Below are 19,508 nucleotides of genomic sequence, written 5' to 3'. Positions count from 1 at the left end.
ATTTGCCTTAAAAGGATAAATCCCCTTTTTACATCTCTCTCTCTTTCTCCCCCATTTATCATTTTTCTCTCTATTTCCTTGCCCCTCTCTTTTACACACACTGTTTCAAAAGATGTCTCCCCTTATTTTTACAGAGACCAAGAAGTGAAATATTGGTTTTGCTTAAAATCATGCAAGTTGTAGCAGAAATGAGATTTGAACCCAGCCCCAATAATATCTCAAATCCATCATTTTTTCCAAAATACTATATAACATTATACCAGTGAATACAAACCAATGAGAATCAGGGAAACATCTTTCCTGTTGTGACCCATCTTCATGGTGATATGCTCCCTGTAAGCTGTAAACTCTACTCTTACTCAACTTTCCTATTGAAAAGATGGTGTGTTTTTATTCCTCCTGGAAGCTAAATCTGTTTTCCTTTTCCTTTTGGGTTTATGTATTCTCTGAATGACTTTAAAGTGGATGAGTCACTATTATTGATGTTACTCCCCATCGAAAAGTGGTTAGCTGATTGAGCTAATTTACCATTTTGATGAATCATAATATACATACTGCCTATGAAACAAAATTCCCCAGAGTGCTCAATATATAGTTTGATTTTTCATAATTGTATAATTCTATTTGTGAAGAAGAATGTCATGAGTTGGTGGGCATAAACTGACAAAACACACCATTGCCAAAGTAAGATGATATAAAATTCTTGAGACTTTTGAAATGTGTTCATGAAAGGAGATCCTGGTACTAATTTTGTCTCTATAGGTGTGTGAAAGAGCTATGTAACCTTGGGAAATTCACCTTAGCCCGGGACCCCACCATTTTCATCTCTAAAAGAAGGAAACTGAACTATATTTGCCTTAGATCCCTATGGAAGCAATCCAGGGCAGGAAACTCAAGAGTCCTAGAAACAGTGACATGCCCCAGGCAACTACTCTTGTTTCCAGTCCTCAATCACTGTCCACGGGAGCCATTCTTGGGTTGTTGATCCACCATCCCTGCACCATTAGTCACAGGCCAACATCTTCTAATAAATAGTCAGGCCAAACTGATTGAAACAGAAATGGGTACCTTGAGGTAGAGGCAGGATATATCATGCAAGCTAAAACATTACAATCATCTCAACTACTACGTTTCCTATGACCCAAGAGCTTTGTAAACATCATCATCCTATAACTAAGAGGTTCAGAGACCTTCATGAATTCTCAAAAGAGATTAGCCTAATAATTCATGGAGAAAAATTACTTCCAGTGCAAGCCTTATCCCCACCATTCCACCCCGATCATAAACAATGAAAATAATGCAAAACATGGCAACTTCCTCTTATAGGAAAATGTTACAATTCCTTCCTTTTCCTATTGAATTCCCAGAAAATAAAGTTCTTGGCACTGCCAAATGGTTCAATACAATAAAGTCATATGGTTTTATCAATGGAAAGGTTACAAATGATACATTATCTTTCTCACCATTATATCCTAAGAATTTCCATACCTTTCCATCTGTCATATATATAAACCATCTTATATGTTATCATCTCCTATTGTCATTCCTTTGAGAATAGAGCCTGATTTACTAATGTACTTATCTTGTTAGAGTTTCACACAATGATTTGAACATGTAAAAACTTAAATATCTTTTCATTCATTTATTCAGTCATTCAATATTCCTTTCCAAATATAAATCCATTTTCCTAATCTTTTGCTAATAACCGTGGAGAAGTTCTATAAAGTTTCCATAAGTCAATTTCCTCATCTGCAAAATGGAAACAATTTGTGGTTTTATAACTTCCCTCAAAGTGCTTTTGTGAGGATCAAAATAAGTTAATATGCACAAAAGAACATTCAAAACTGCAAAAGTATTATAAAACAGGCTATTTTTATGAAAAATATGTCACTACTTCCAAAGATCTACAATTTCACTGTTCAAGGTAACTCCCCACACTTGACAAATATCCAACTTCTCCAGAGTTTAATAAAAAAGTCTTCATGAATTTCTCTAAACCCAAAACAAACAAAAAACATTCCCCAGTGACCCACCTTTTTGATACAAGCCATTCTGGACTAAGTTAGTTTAAGTCTTGGTTAAAAAAAATAAAAAGAAAGATTTTGGTGTTGGGGCTACTCTGGTAAAGTATATGCTTCACTGGGATGATAACTGAAATCCCAGAAACATGCCCATGCCATGTTGAGGTATTAAAGAAGGATTTTAGTTAAAGATTACTCTCATTATTAAGTACTCAAGTGGATCCATGATCTCAACCATATGAGTATTTTCCAACAAGGCAGACTATAACACAACTATGTCTGTCATTTCTTTGTGCCTCTTATTCATGTCATACCATAAGTTTGGCACAATGAATGCACAAAGCAATGCAGGGGGGCTTTCCTTAATGTCTCTTGATAGCATAAGGACACCACACATGGACCATAAATTCTCACTCTTGCCATGTAAATCAGCACATCTCTTTTGCAAATATATTTTTACAGTGACATCCTTTATTCCTTTTCTCCTTTGCAATTCATTATTTACTTAATGCTTTTTAACCCCACCATCTTTCAGGTTACTCCAGCTGTGGGTGGGTCCAAGGTTGTATTACATTTGTAATGTGTTGCATCTTGTTCACCCCTACCATAAACATCTCCTTATTTTCAGGTCTTCAGAGGGCAGTTTGTTTCATGAGTCATAGCCAGAACTGGAAGAATATTGCTATTAAACATGGGCTTTTAGAAAGTGATAAATATTGGAGGAGATATGTTAAAATTGGGACACTAATGTGTTACTGGTGGTATTGTGAACTGATCCAAATATTCAAGAGAGCAATTTGGAAGTAGGCTCAAAGGGTTATAAAACAATGCATACCCTTTGATCCAAAAATACCACTATTAGGTCTGAATCCCAAAGAGATTTAAAAGAAAGGGGGAAAGGATCTACTTGTACAAAAATATTTCCAGCTGCTATTTTTGTGGTGGCAAAGCATTGGAAACTGAAGGGTTGCCCATCAAATGGGGAATGATTTAATTTGTGGTATATGATGGTGATGAAATACTCTTGTGCTGTAAGAAATGATGAACAGGACAATTTCAGAAAGAGCTAGGAAGACCTACATGAACTGATGCAGTAAAACAAGCAGAACCAGGAGAACATTGTATGCAGTAATATTAATATTGTAGAATGAACAACTATGATAGACTTAGCTACTCTCAGCAAATCAATGATCCAGGACAGTTCTGAAAGACTTATAAAAAAGAATGCTATCCATCTCCAAAGAAAGAACTGTTGGCATCAGAATGCAAATGAAAGCTTACAATTTTTAATTTGTTTATTTGGGTTTTGCTTTTGTGGTTTGGGTTTTATATGATTATTCACTTACAAAAATAAATAATAGGGAAATATGTTTTTCATGATAATACATGTACAGCACAGATCAAACTGCTTGCCAGCCCAAGAAGATGGGAGGGAAGGGAGGAATGGAGATAATTTAGATCATAAAACCTCAGAAAACTTCTATTGAAATTCATTACATGTAATTAGTAAAATAAATTACCACCAAAAAATGGACCTTTAGTTCTAGGGAGAAGTTTGTGGTTCACTGAAAGACCTTTACATTTTCCCAAAGGTAATCCAGCATCCTTTTTCTTTCTGTTCAATTCTGAAGTCAATTTATTAATCATTTTTAGTGTCTGTCTGAGTTTATAGAGATAGTTATAGAGTTATGTGTGATTAATACTAGTATATATGTATATATTTTATTAATAATGATAATAACACACACACATACATACACATATATATATATATATATATATACACTGATCATTGAGCTCTATCAATTGACCATGCAACTACAAGTCACTGAACAAAGTTGCCAGGATGAAAACAGGGTAAAATTAAACTAGATCCAGAAAAGCTCTGAGGTGAGTTCATACTTTTCAGATAAGACTCTTTTTGAATTCTCTATAGGGCATCATTTCCACACTAAATTTCTTTTCTCATCCCTGAGTATAACATGTTGTTATTCTCTAATGATTTTTTGTTAATGGAATACCTTGCTTTAATAATAGATATTCTTTATTTGATTATCCCTCTAAGCACAATTAGGAAATTATGCAATGTTCAGGGGCCTGATGCAATCAGAATAGAATAATATACAAATAAAAACATCCAGAGAAATTTACTATATATGTTACTCCTTTTCAACTTGGAATCTATAATGAATTCCTTCAAGAGAGTGGCAAAGACTTTTAGTGAGTCCACTTTTCCCTCTTTTACGCTTTACTTCACATTAATCATTAAAGGTTGGGACAAAAAGAGTTTGTTATATCTGTATAATTCTCACATCCAAGTAGGAGGCACACTTTTGGAAGTAAGCTTTTGGGATAGTTTTTTTTTTATTCTCCTGAAACATTTTTAATGGTCAATAAAGAATAAATTCAGTGGGATTTCCTATTTTCTGTATCTTTCAGTAAGATAAATTCTAGTTAAAACTATGGAGTGTAATGGAATATCACCTCCAGAAATTTGTCTCTCCTACATAATGCTTTGATCAACAATGGCCTTAATAAACTTGAAGATTAAAATCATCTATTTTTTTCTATCCTGTTGGTACCTTTTCCTTCTTCAGATACCTTTGGAATCCATCTTTTGCTCTAAAAATTGTGTTACCTCCAGAACATATACATTTGATCAGGTCCAACTGTTCAATATTTTTCCTGTATGTTGATATTTCTACCTCCTTTGAAAACAGAGCAGGAGCTATAAAATGCAAGTGTCAAGGTTTTGTTGTCCTCAAAATTGAAAAATTATATAATATCATAGATCTTTTCCATCTTTTTTTCTTTTTGTTGGTCCTTCGGATTCATTTTCAAATGTTTTCCTTGGGTCACTTTGCTCAATTTCATTTCTTATAAAGTGTTTTTTTAAACCAGTGGGTTTTTTTTACTTCTATTTTATGATGCAATTCTGCTTATAATTGTTTTCCACCAGCCTTCTGGGTAGGATTTTGCAAACAAACATATTCTAAATAAATGTTTCTTTTGACTGCCTTTGCCTTTATTGGACAAATTACTCAAATGTTCACCAACAAAGAACATTTTACACTCTGTTGATCTTATTATAGTAATTGACTTAATTAAGCTTACAAGTGAAGTTATTATAATCTGTATCACAAGATTTTCCTCTCTCAGTATTCCATTTTTCAAGATCAGCAACTTGTTTTAATAGTCCAGAAAAATAAAATGTTTCTAGTCATGTGCAATATCTGTTTTAATGTTATTATTCTTATATTTTTTTTAATTTTAATCTTTGCACAACCAGGTCATCAATCTGACTCTGCACAGATGACTAAGAAATGGCTTCCATATACTAGTAACAAATCATTTTTATCTGTTAAAATATAATCAATTTTACATTTCTGTTACTCTGATTTCCATGTGCAACTCCTTCCAATTCTTAACTCTGAGAAAGTATTGATAAAGTATATTATACTCTCATCTATATATTTTTATATTCCTCTGTTATTCCTATGTGCTAACCATACTTACCCACTATCTTTGATTATTCATGCCTTTTCACTGGAATCATGGAATATTTAAGCATATGCTGATTTAATTTTCAAGAGTTTATTAAGTTCTTTGTAGAATGTCTTTTCTGTATCTTCTATAGTAAAATTTGGTGAATAAGCTATAATTATTTGATTGATCTTTTTGCAAATATTAGTCATGCACACTATCTTGCAAGATAGTTAAATGTTCTATAAAAGAGTGTTTTGTGGCCTTTAGAAAAGATAAATATATTACAATATAATAACCACTCTGCCATTTCCTTCCTTTACCTTTCCAAGTAGAATTTGTAGGTCGCCCTCTACTTCTGTCTTTTGAAGTCATTTACAGAATGTCAATATAAATAACATTTAATTCTCACAAATAATAGTTCTTAGTTTTCTTATGAATCCCATTAGCAGTCCTGTGAAATCTACAGTCTCTTTCTCAGAATAATGCTTTTAAATACACAAAAAGAAATTCAAAGGATTACAAAGGAACCTAATTATCTGAAATATAGTTTCCAAAATATTTTAATAAGTTATAAAACTCCAGTTTAGGAACCAATACCCTAATAGTGTTTCTAGTCCATATGGACATTAGAATTTTTAAACTTAGATTACAAACAGGTAACTTAATGTTTATAAAGATCCACAGCTGTGTGATTCTTAAAACCTTCTGTCTCCTTTTTTGCACTCTGCCTCCACTACTGGAGATGGAGAAAATAACCACACAGGATAAAGACATGTTTTATATGTTAATTTTTCCTGGGTTGCTATAGTCAAGAAATGTATCAGCAGGTGGTTAGTCTATTTATTAGTTGTTATTATTTCTATAGAAATGTATGGTGTTTTGGAAAAGCAAGAGGCTATCAAACACTATTTTCAAGGGTTTAAAATGAGATTTAAATCTCTCTGTCACCTACATTTATATTTTATAACATTTTAGAGAAAAAAGGATATTAATGGATGCCTAATCCATGTCTTTTGCAATTTGCTTTAGGAAAGACCAGAGAGAAAAGTATTTATTTATGATTTATATACTCTATAGCAGGGAAACAACTATTTGAATCTTTATGAATTTGATACCAGTGTCACTTCTTTTCTTTTTTTGATTTTTGAGGTGATCTAGTCCAACCATCTCATTTGACATATCAAGAAATTACAACACACAAAGTTTAAGTGACTTGTTCAAGGTCACCCAGGTACAACATGGCAGAGCTAGGATTTGAACCTAGGTTCTCTTATTCCAAATCTACTTTCCTTCTTTGAGAACATGTGGGCTTTTCTTTTTACTTTAATGAATTTATATTATTTTTCTATTATGAGAAAATACTTCATATTCAATATAATATACAAAGACTGGATTTCTTTTGTGAACAGATCATTTGATCGGTCAAATGAGCTAAATTTATGGAGGCAAACTTTCCATCACACCCAAGTCTCCACATAATAGTAGCAATTTAATGGAAATAAAAGAGAAAGATCACTGCAGTGACAAAGTGTGTGTGTGTGTGTGTGTGTGTGTGTGTGTGTGTGTAAATGAACATAATGAAATGAATTCAAATCATTTCTCTAACTATTTACTAGCTTGTATGACCCTTGGCAAGATGTAGTCTCCCTGATGCTATTTCCATTCTGTTTGTGGAGTTGTGGAGCTAAGAAGAGGAATGACCATTTTGGAAACAATTAGTATTAGTCCATGTCCTTTGACCACCTATATCACCACTAACTCTATATCCCCAAAGAGATCTAAGAAAGAATAAAAGATCCTACATATGCAATAATACATATAGTTGGCAAGAAAACTGAACATAAGAGATGGCCATCAATTAGGGAATGGCTAAACAAAATAAGGTATAGAAATGTAATAGAATAATATTGTGCTATGAGAAATGAAGTTATTTCAAAGAGACATGAAAAGAATGATGTGGGTGGCAGCTGGGTGGTTCAGTGGATTGAGAGCCAGGCCTAGGGATGGGAGGCCCAGGGTTCATATCTGGCCTCAGACACTTCCCAGCTGTGTGACCCTGGAGAAGTCACTTAACTCCCATTGCCTAGCCCTTAACACTCTTCTGCCATAGAACCAATACATAGTATTGATTCTAAAATGGAAGGTAAGGGTTTAAAATAAAAATTTTAAAAGAATGATATGAATTGATGCAGAGTAAAGTGAGCAAATGGAATGAAGAATAAAACAAGCAAAACAAGGAATACCATTTATTTGATAACAATGTAAAATACAACAAAATACAACCCCCCAAAAAGCAATAAGCTGTAAGAACTAATGTAATGTTCATCCCTGAATCTAGAGGTCAAATGATGAAACTATACTCTCCACAAAGGAAAAGTAATTGATAAGAGACATCCAAGTGGTTAAGTGGATAGAGGTCTATCCACTGACAGGTCTAGAGTCGGGAGGGCCTGGGTTCAAATTCAGCCCCATAAATTTCCTAGCTGTGTGCCTGGAGCAAGTCACTTGCCCCAATTGTCTAGCCCTCATTTCTCTTCTGCCTTTGACCTAATACATGTATCAATTCTAAGACAGAAGATAAGGATTGAAACAAAATAAAGGCACTGGATAAAGGTAGCAAAAGTACATTTATGGTATATATATATATGTATGTATATAGATATTTAAGTCTATATATACATATTTATTAAGCATTAAGATAATTTATTTACTTGAACCTGTGCATTTATTTTAAAGATTTGTTTTTTCCCCCAAGAGGGTGAGAGAGAGAAAATATATTCATGTTAATTAAAAAAACTTATGAGAAGGTTTGGTTTTATGGAATTTAAGTTCCCTCCTGACTCTATATCTATGATCCTTTATGTCCTTTAATGATATATTTAAATAAAGCTGTACTGACATTTGAAAAAGAATAAATTGATACTGTTTTTGAATTCTGATACGTATAGAAAACATGAACATTCACAAAGATTTTCTAAAAAGTCACAGTTAAAAAAAACAACTAATAAAACAGAAGCCATAAAGAAATTCCATAAAATGTAGGGACTGGACTCCATGGCTTCTAAGGTCCCATCTAGTTCTAAATCCATGGTCCTATAAAGAGAATTAGTACTTAATATTTTGTTATCTATATCTAAAGATAGCAAAGGAATACTGGACTGAAAAGTTATGAAATCTTGGTGCATCTCCACTCTAACCCTTTTGACAAATATTCCTAGTCAGTTAAATGGTTTCATCATAATACTCCTTTAGGAATACACACAGAACCAGAACTGCAGGATTTCCCTAGTTGACGGGATCATAGTCCAAACTAGACCAGAAAAAGAATGCCCTCTACAGTATATTGTACCTAGCATCTTCCTAAAGACTTCCAATGAGAGAGAACTCACTTCTTTCAGTGGACACTTGTTACAATTTTAATGAGCTCTAATAACTAGGAAGTTTTTCTTTATATCAATCCAAAATTTTTCTCTTAAATTTCTACCCTTGCTTCTAGTTCTGCCCTCTGAAGTCAAAGAGGTCAAAGAAAACAAGTCTAATTGCTCTTCCATGTGATAGCCCTTCCAATATTTGAAGATAATTATTATATATCCCACAAATATTCTTTGTTTCCAAGCTAAACATTCCCTATAACTATCAAGTTGACATCAAACCATTAATAACTAATTTTTTGTTTGCTTTTGACATTCATCCAGTTACAAATCCACCTAATTTTTCAACTGACTAGTCCATGAGTCTACGATTCCTGAAAGAGCAGCATGAGAGTTTATGAAACCTATTTTTAAAAGCTAGCAATGGCATGCTATTAAAGTTAAAGAGTTAGTCCCAAAGTCAGAAAGATCTTTATCTGTCAAGTCCTGCTTCAGACACACATTGCCAATATGACTCTGGGCAAGTCACTTAATCTCTTATACCTTGAGACAATTCTTAGGTATAAATCAAAGAATAAATGCTAATCTGCATTCAAAGAGGGCAGTTTCTCAATGGAAGCTAAGGACACAAATGAAGTTAAAGGTCTGAACCAAACAATACTAGTTAAACTACATTAGCAACATTCTCTTGATGTACTAATTTAATAATCCTGTCACAAAAGAAAATGAGGTTAGTCTGACATGAACTGTCCTTGGGAGTCATGTTGACTCCTTTTGATAAGGAGAAATCTAGGGAAATACATGAAGTAACAATCCACCATTCAGGACTGAAGGTCACTACTAAGAGTAAGGACAAGATAGAGATAAGGTAGAGGGAAAATAAAAGTGATCAAGGACTTGAAACAAGAAAAGGTTTAAAATAATGGAAAAATGAATTCTTTAGGGGTTCAACAAGAAAGGAGTTTAAAATATTTCTAGGCAGTGACAGCAACAAGGCCCACTTGAGACTGAATAGAAACTCTATTTCACTCATTTTGTTCTCCTCCCTTAAATGACAATGAAATGGAACTGAATATATGCATTTTTATACCCACACATAAAATAAAGCTCATTATGTTTCTTATTTGAGAATTTCTTTAAAAGAATTATGAACTCCTTTTACAAATGACGGGAATATTTTACATATCTCTCCCCTCAAAAAAACACAGGATACCCTAAGTATGATTTGATTTGCTTCTTAACCATACAGTCTTAAATCATCTCAGGTATGTAAACCTTAAAATTTCTTAGACTTATAAATGTTGGAAATTTCACCATTGGGAAATTTCATACTTAAAAAATTTCCTATTGATAGTGGGAACTCTATTGGAATGTGAACCCCATTGGCATGGGAGGTTCCTCCTCCTCCCTTCTTAAGATTACTTTAGGACAGAAACCTTTTGCTGAACAATGTAGGGCTTTGACCTATGCTTAAGCATAGAACAGGAATTTCTTTGAGTCATGAATGATTTTAGAATTGATACAATAGAGATACTTGGAATGACAGAACCAGGTCTTGGAAAATATAATTTCCCCCCCACTCAGTCCTAACAGGATTTAGGAAGGGCTGCAGCAAAGGATCAAGATTTAATTATTTGAGAATATGACCTTCAACAGACATGTACAAAGCCACAGACCTCTGGGTGGTCCTGGGTTAAACTAGAGCCACCATTGGCACAGGGAAGACATGGACAGTGATTGGTAGATGTGAGAACTGAGGGGAGGGAACTTGGATGGTTTCCTTAAAGATAGAGGGGTCTGAGGACTGAGGGAGGGTTGGTTGGAGAGGTTTTTGGTCTGAGAGGTGGTGCTTTGAGAGAGCTCTGAAGGAAGCTGGAGGTGGAGGCCCCTGAGACTGTTTCTCCATTTTGGTCACATGAGTAATAGGGACTGATCTCCTTTCTTTGCCTCAGCTAAGGGCTTGGGCCTTTTGGCCCAGCCTAAACAGAAGGGGTATTTAAGCCCTATTCCCTTCTCTCCCCTTTCTCTCTCCCTCTCTCTCTCTCTAATTCCTTTCTTCCTCCTGTTTGTAATTAAACTCTATAAAAGGTTGACTGCTGACTTGAGTTTTCATTTAGGAATTACATAGCTGAATTCCTTGGCAACCTTAAATTAATATATATATCAGTCTTTTAGAGTGATTTCCTTGTCACAGGTACTGAAAAAAAATTATGATCCTTTTGATTATTATTTGGAGGTTTTATTGCTAGTGTTAGATACAAAGATAATAATAGTTAATATTGGTACAGCTCTTTAAGGTTTACATACTTTTTTTCCATTTGGTCTTCACCTGTGGGGACACATTATCCCCATTTTACAGATGGGGAAACTGAAGCTGAAGGAGAATACCTTCCTAGGGTTACATAGCTGTGAGAAATATGATTCAAATTTAGACCCTTCTCACTCTAGCCTAGCAATTCGACTACTACACCATGAAAAATCGGTTCTCTCAGTTTTTATTTTCACTGTATCATGGAGCTGAAAGAGACTTTAGAAATCATCTAGAACTCTTTTTTCAGATGAGGCAAAGAGTGATCAAGTGACTTGTCCATTATCACACAGGGTATAAATAACAAAGTCAGAATTCAAACAGGTCCCTGCATTTAAAACTCAGAACCCTGACCACTACATCACATTACCTCCTAGTTCAGAAGGCTTTTTTTTTTCAAATCAAAAAGACCATGACTATCAAATGCAGAGGGTGGTTGAAACCATACCTGTGATGTCCCCATTGTGTCTGAGAAGGGTGAGCACCAGGTATGGGCTTTCACCAGCAGCAGCAGTAGGTGGCCTTGTAGTACTTACAGCCGCACTTCAGAGGATGAGAAACCCTAAGATGAGGAATGGATAGAAATGGGGAAAATGATAAAAGAAAAAAAAAGGTAAACATCCTCCCCTAAAAGAAAAAAATGTCATGTGGAAATAAAAGAACAAAACCAAAATATGGATCCAAGCAAGAGTTAATTTCACTGAGCACAGAAATTTGGAATGAATTAGGTGGATAGAATGAATAATTAGGCATCAAAGATGATCTTAAAATTCAGAATATTATACAATGTATAATAAGCATACATCATATAATATGTAATTATACAGTGAATAAAGTACAACATGCTGGTTTGCATTCATTAAAAGAAGTTTCCTCACCTTGAACTGTATCCACCAATAAAATTAAAAGTCTAGACCAAAGGGGAAAAAAATCTTCTAGTACAGAAAACTATTATGGAATCACTCCTAATATTTTGTAGAACCAAAGTCAGTATCCCCAGATTTGTTGTTTTTTTTTCTTTTGCCCAAGACCAAAAAGCATTCTAACTAGGCATAAGGTATTAAATTTTGTCTAGTTCATCATATCTGTTTCATAATAAAATTAAAAATCTAAAAGAAGAGGTCTAGTGGAAAGAATCTAAGACTGGCACATCAATTACTATCATTCCAAAGAAATTCTATTATTTCAAAACTAGAAGAGACCTTAAGAGTTCACTTAGTACAATTCCTTCATTTCATAGCCAAAAAATCTAAGGCTCAAATAAGTAAAATGATTTGCTCAATATAATAACCATCATATATAAAGCTAGGTTGAAGCTTAAATGGACCGCCATTACTTTTTTTTAAAGATTTTGATTACTGAATTTCAATAGTGTAAATTTCCTTTATAATATTCTATACTTTATTTTATGCATTTTAAAACATTATTCTGAAAAGGGGTCCACCAAACTGCCAAAGTAATTCATCACACACACACACACACACTCACACACTCACACACACATGGGTGTACACACAAAATTAAGGATCCTTAATATGGAATTTCAAAGTCTGCAGAGCATTTTATGTAGTGCATCTCATTTGACATTTCCAAATTACTCTGGAAGTTAAAGATGCTACAAGTAGTAATTTGCTCTGCAAAGGAAAAAAATTGAGGATTAGAAAGAGAATAAGTAAACTGAGTAACAGAGGCAGGTTTTAATCACACATCCCTCCAAGTTATTTATATTCAGCACTTTCCATGCCACCACATTGCTGCTTATAAATAGTCAGTAACAGAATTTTATGACTATAAACAATAAATCTAGGGCCCTTTCCACTAAGCCAGGCTGAATTAACTTTAGTATCTAATTGAAAATACTTAATAATCTCAGAAATATTTAACCAAAAAGTGGTATATTTAGAAAATTGTGGTGGATTATTTTGTTTTCTTTTTAAAACTTATAAACCTGCAATATTTGGAACCAGTAAGATCTGGATTCAATTCTACACCTGATACATACTTCTTGAGTGCCCCTAGGAAAGTTACTTAGGCTTCCATTATTACAGGCAGTTCTAAGACAACTGAAGAAAACCTATTGATCTAAATTTGGCAAAAGTAGTTTCCTCACCTTCAGCTATATATACATCAATGAAATTCCAAGTCTGGACAAAAAAAAATCTGCTAGTAGAAAAAAAACATTATGGAATTACTCCTAATATTTTGTAGAACCAAATCAAGGAAGTGGCTGCAATGGTTTTTATTTCCCTTTTGTCCAAAAAAAGCATTCTAGATAGGCATAAAGTATTTGCATATTACCTATAGAATTCTATTTCACCACCAAAAAAAAAAAAAAACACTGCTCAAATTCATTACTCATATGTAAATATTGTAATCATGAATATTTCCAAATTTTCAAAGCGAATCAGGAGTAGATAGAAACCCATCTATGTTTATTTAAATAAACACATAATTTGTAGAGGGAAAGAGAAAAATAAATTATTTGTAGTATCTATATTGGAATTCCAAAATTAGCTTTCTTTATACATCAATAACCTTTTTAAAGTCACAATTTTACTATTTCAATGGAAATTTCAGTTGTTTTTCTTTACCTCTTATGGCTTAATTCTCTCTCTTTTTTTTAAAAAGCAATACTTCAATAACAAACTTATTAACCCCCTCCGTAAAAAATGTGGAAAAGAATAAAAAGAACATATAAGGATCTAAATTAAAGATGGTTAGTTTTATTCATTCAAAATGGAAAAAAAATAAAAAGTATAGTAGCCTAGATCCCAAATATAAAACATTATTTCTTCACTTAGTTTCATCTAGAGATTTGTTTATTAATGAGAGAAAACCACAAGACAAAGAATGGAGTGTCTTTGTGTGAGTAGCCTACAAGCCATTTCTAATTTAACCACTATTTCTTTCTTCTTTTCCCATTAAAAGAAAAAAATCGTAAGTATTCTCTAGATCTCACCAGATAAAATTAAATTGTATACTGGGATTAGTTATTACCTTACTTGGCCCTTAATTGCATTAGTAAAAGAGAAATTCCAAAAGATCCTTTGAGTAACATAAAAAAGGTATCAGTATCTTTCAATCAATACCAAGTTAAAAACATGTTCTACCTTGAGAAAATGTTTTAGAAAAGAATATGTAAATTCTTCCTACAAATTAAAGATGACTACCATTTAGTAAATGTTATCTAATAAAATATAAATATATGTACATATTTATATATACATATGTATATAATTCATATGCATATATGTTTATGGTTATATATGTATTATTTATATATGCATGCATACTATATCTATAATATTTAGTCATTTCTCTATTTCCCTGCTCTGATGATCTTGCTTGAAATAAGCTACTGGCTTGAGTTTGTATACCCAATATTTACTACAGAGCAGAGTCTTCTCTCTTAGGCAGGACTAGGTACCAGCAAAGACTGCTAATAAGCTCATTTGATTTAAATTATCCTAAGCATTCATTCATAACTAGGAATTTTTGGACCCAGGGAAAATATGGCCAATCAAACCAAAGGCAAGTGTTAGAATTATGCCCTCAGTTGAGGGGGAGGAGAGGAAACTGTTGAGGAGTGGGGAGAGACATATCCCAAGATAGCAGTCTGAGGCTGCTGTTGGAGAGGCCAGCAAGATATTAGGAGAAGGAAATAGGGCGGGGGTGTTCAATTTAGACTGGTACCCCCTATTTTAATTCCTTATTTAAAGTGTCTAGATAGAGATTCTTGACCTTTTTGTTACATGGGCCCCTTTGGCAGTTTAGTAAAGACTATAGATCCCTTCTCAGAATCAAATTTTTAAACAAGCTAAATGAAATATATAAGATTACAGAGGAAACTAAAGGTTAGTGGAAAATGAAAACAGATGGATAGGCTTTTTTTCCCACTCAAGTTCACACTCTTCCTGAAATCTATTCATAGTCCCTTTGAAGAGTGCATGAGCATCAAGTAATGATCCCCTGACCTAAATATCCTGGCTAACTAGGTTCTAAGCTCTAGTTGGTGGATGACGTGACCAGTCTTGAACAACCAGCTAAAAGTTATAGCACTCGATCCCCTAAATTCATTAAAGCTAAAACCCTTGTTTAGTTCAGATGAGCTGCAGCAGGGAAATGAGACAATTAAAAAAGACTGAATAGAAGAGAAAAAGGCCAAAGTGGTTTCTAACATTTGGCTAGAATTCCTTCATATATCAGTGGTGCTTAGATGCTGTTTTCATTGGGCACTTAGTAGAAAAGTGGTCATTTTTAATGAAGGCAGTTGAGCTAGCTAGTGTTATCTTACTAAAAAAGGCAGGAAATCTGCTTTATCTAAATAAAGACCTACTTAGCAGTCTTTATCAAAGGGAATAGGCCTAGGGTACAAAACAGAAAGACAAAATATATTGAGTAATGGAAGGAGCTAGATGAGAATTAAGTGCTTACGTTTTAACAGGGGGTCAAGAGAGATAATTATACTTTCAGAATCTTCACATATTCATATATTCAAGAGTCAAAAAAGTTATTAAGTCAAATGGTAGGGTCAGGAAGTAAGTTTAAACTGTTCTATTGGTTTTAAGAAATAAATGCAAATGGAGAAAGGAAAGGAAAAATGAGAAAAAGAAGAGAACTTACTATTTTGCATAAATGGAGTGCTTTAGGGAGGCGAATGTACAGACAGAGGAAGGTTAGGGGCAGTAGATATTTCATGAACTCATTCTTATTATGAACCAGACAAAGAAATGTCAAACAAATATACATACACACACAAAGTTCTTGGTATAGAAATCATAAAAATCAATAAGAAACTGGCTGGGACAGGTGAAAGTAGGATATAAGAAGGAAAATAAAGGAAGGGTGGGAATGGTCACAAGAAAAACTTTAATCCTGGAGAGTTACTAGCAAAAGAAAATTTAAAAGAGTGAAAGAAAGTAACATGTTAAAGTCTAGCCTTGATGAAGACAAACGTGTAGGAACAGATCATTTCAAGTATAAATTGCTAATGATGATCCAATGGAATGGAAGAAAATACACTGGTAATAATCATATTAATGAATATTAATTAGAAAAACATATGTGAAATTAAAAAAAAAAACATTACCAGAATGATTAGAAAGAAAAAGCTAACACAATTATAAGAAATACACTTGAGGGGGCAGCTGGGTGGCTCAGTGGATTGAGAGCCAAGCCTAGAGACAGGAGGTCCTAGGTTCAAATCTAGCCTCAGACATTTCCCAGCTGTGTGACCCTGGGCAAGTCACTTGACCCCCATTGCCTAGCCCTTACCACTCTTCTGCCTTGGAGCCAATACACAGTATTGACTCCAAGAGGGAAGGTAAGGGTTTTAAAAAAGAAAGAAAGAAAGAAAGAAAGAAAGAAAGAAAGAAAGAAAGAAAGAAAGAAAGAAAGAAAGAAAGAAAGAAAGAAAGAAAGAAAGAAAGAAAGAAAGAAAGAAAGAAAGAAAGAAAGAAAGAAAGAAAGAAAGAAAGAAAGAAAGAAAGAAAGAAAGAAAGAAAGAAAGAAAGAAAGAAAGAAAGAAAGAAAGAAATACACTTGAAACAAATATTCACAGTAAAAATGAGACACTAGAGTAGAAGTGATTAGGCCCCAAAAGAACTCAAGGAAGCATGAATGTCAGTTAAGATCTTAAACTAGGAAACAGTTAAAAAAGACAAGCAAAGAAATTCCATTACATTTAAAAACACTGTAGAGTATAAAATATCAATATTCATTATATATACAGCAGAATTGTATAGTACAGAGCTTCTCTTGAATTCAGCAAGACTTGAATCAGGTCTCTCTCTACTAACACATCCTGCTTATGAGACTAGGAAAATCATTTAACTCGTCCAAGCACTAGACAACTAAGACTATAAAAATTGGGGAGAAAGCATCAGCCTACATTGGTAGAAACACTTCCAAACTAGGATCTTCCTCTACCAATGGAATCAAAATCACAGAGTTTTTTTAATCCATATAATATATATGAACCAATAGTAACAACTAAGTTCTTAAAAAGAAAAATTCATCAAATAATAATGAAAAATAGACATCAACTCTCTAATATCTGGAGACTTCATTGTGCCCTTTTTAGACCTAATAAAAATGTAATCCCAAAAATATGTTAAAAACCTGTCAGAATAGCTAATACCACAAAAAAGGAAAATGATAAATGTTGGAGAGAGTAGGGGGAAAATGAAATATTAAAAAATGTAATCAAGAAAGCAGTTAAAGAAGAGAACTTTTACTAAGTTACATGGGAAAGGTCACTAGTGATTGAAGAAAGCAACCAACCTTAAAAAAAAAGAATAAACATGCTAACCTTAAATGATATTTGGGTCAAAGAACAAACCATAGAAAAAATGGGAAATTTCTAAGAAAATGACAACAATAATGGAATATACCAAAACTTGAGGGGTGTGGGGTATAGCATCCAAGGAAGTCCTTAAGTAAAATACTTTAATCAAAAAAAAAAAGACCAATGAATTAAGTATATTATTTTTAAATAGTTAGAAAAATAATGGATAAAAACTTCAACTAAAACATGAAATCTGAAATCAAAGGGGAAATTAAAATTGGAAACAAAATCTAATAAATTAATAACATTAGAAACTGGTTTTCCATTTACATTGTTCTGATCATTGTGCATTTTATTTCTTAGCACTGCTTTCATTTTGCTTCAATTCTATAAATCATTTATGCTTCTTTGTATTTATCACAATTATCATTTCTCATGCCACAGTAATATTCTGCTACCTTTTTGTACCATAATTTGTTTAGTCATATTCCAATTGATAAATATTTACTTGGTTTCTAGTTCTTTAGGAAAAAAAGTGTTGCTATAATTATTTTGATGCATAGAGAGCCTATTAATTGTATCTTTTGAGTTTATGACAGTCTAGGCCAAAATTTAGAAGATAGCCTAGAAAAATAGGATAATATTGGTACTACCACATTTTTAAAAGCTATGTGAAATAAATTTGTGGTTTTATATTAATATTCTTTTTCTAATCTTTGTATATGTAAATATTGATATTTTGTGATTCTCTAGTTGATAAATTAAAAATAATAATATTTATTTAGGATATCTCAGAAACTTCTCTAACTGCTATAACACAATTTATTCCTGATGGTTATATCAGAGCAAAAGATATTGCCAGAATAAACTGAGAAATCATTACTAGATATTGTAAAAAATTGAGCAAGAAACATAACTTGTAGGTACAGATGATATTTTCTGCTGATTAAAGGCAGAGGCTGTGAAAAATAGATTTGTAAAATGAACAAATGGATGGGGAGATTGTGACTGAGAATGGGTTAAAGATTTCTGGACAGATTTAACTCCCTCAAAATTATGAGCTTTTTGGCCATGGATGGAATACAGCTAATAAGAGCTGATTAAACACACACACATTCACTCACAGAGGTATAATTGATAAAGCACTGGACTAGGAATCAGGAACACTCACCTTCCTGAGTTCAAATCCAGTTTCAGACACTTAGTAGTTGTGTGACCTTGGGCAAGTCTCTAAACCTGTCTGCCAAAGTTCTTCATCTGTCAAATGAAATGGTGATGGGAAAGGCAAGCTAATCCAGTATCTTTGCAAAAAAAAAATCACTAAATGGGGTCATGAAAAGTTAGTCAGGACAAAAAAGACTGAACAATAACAAAAAAAAACCTATATTTATTTGGAATCTTGAGATAAAGAGGGTTTTGTACTGAAAATGCAGAGAAAAGACAGAAACTATCTTTAGCATATTTGCTAAACTTGACACCACAGAAAATATTAGCTATGACATAGGAAGAATAGTATAGAAACTCAGAATTTCACAGGTTACAAAATACAAGAGAGATGCTGGCAATAAAAACCTACTGTACTACATGCCTACACATAAATGTACAAAGCAGAGGAGAGGGGGAACTTAAGTCCTAATACACACACACATTTGGTTGCAAAGATTTCACAGAGGCTTGGTGGGATAGATTTTATGACTGAAATGTGACCCTGGAAGAGAATACTGTATTCTAAAATAATAAAATAGATGAACAAGAAACAGTGGGATAATTAAAAAGCTATCCACATGTAAGCAAGTGCAGGTACCAAAGGGATAATGCATAGTAAAGAGCATTTTGGTGAAAAGTCAACAATAAAACATATTGCGGCAGTATTTGCTTAGGCGAATCACCTACACATAAGGAAAAAATAGATCTTTGAACTGGATTTTTTTTAACAAGAGAAGACTTTGATGATGACATGCAACATAATGGGTATCTTCAAGTGCTTTAAGAGCTTCTGAGTTTAAGAAGACGGAGTTAAAGGTCAGATCTAAGAG

At 33.3% G+C, this 19,508-nt stretch overlaps 1 protein-coding gene across 3 annotated transcripts in view; it reads right to left on the bottom strand.

Moving 5' to 3' along the window:
• The window catches only part of DLGAP2 (DLG associated protein 2), a 1,318,656-nt gene that overhangs the window by 1,186,298 nt on the left and 112,850 nt on the right, over positions 1-19,508 (bottom strand). The window contains exon 1 of one of the 3 annotated variants that reach the window (XM_056813397.1): positions 11,635-11,785. The exons of the other annotated variants lie outside the window; for them this stretch is intronic. Coding sequence (XP_056669375.1) covers positions 11,635-11,649 — 15 coding nt within the window. The 5' untranslated portion in view covers positions 11,650-11,785. Of the gene's footprint in view, positions 1-11,634; positions 11,786-19,508 lie in introns of those variants that run through there. 3 annotated transcript variants of the gene reach the window in all.

This window comes from Monodelphis domestica, chromosome 1, assembly GCF_027887165.1.
Source record: "Monodelphis domestica isolate mMonDom1 chromosome 1, mMonDom1.pri, whole genome shotgun sequence".
In the NCBI taxonomy this organism is placed as follows: Eukaryota; Metazoa; Chordata; class Mammalia; order Didelphimorphia; family Didelphidae; genus Monodelphis; species Monodelphis domestica.
This window is presented reverse-complemented; position numbering and strand designations above follow the sequence as displayed.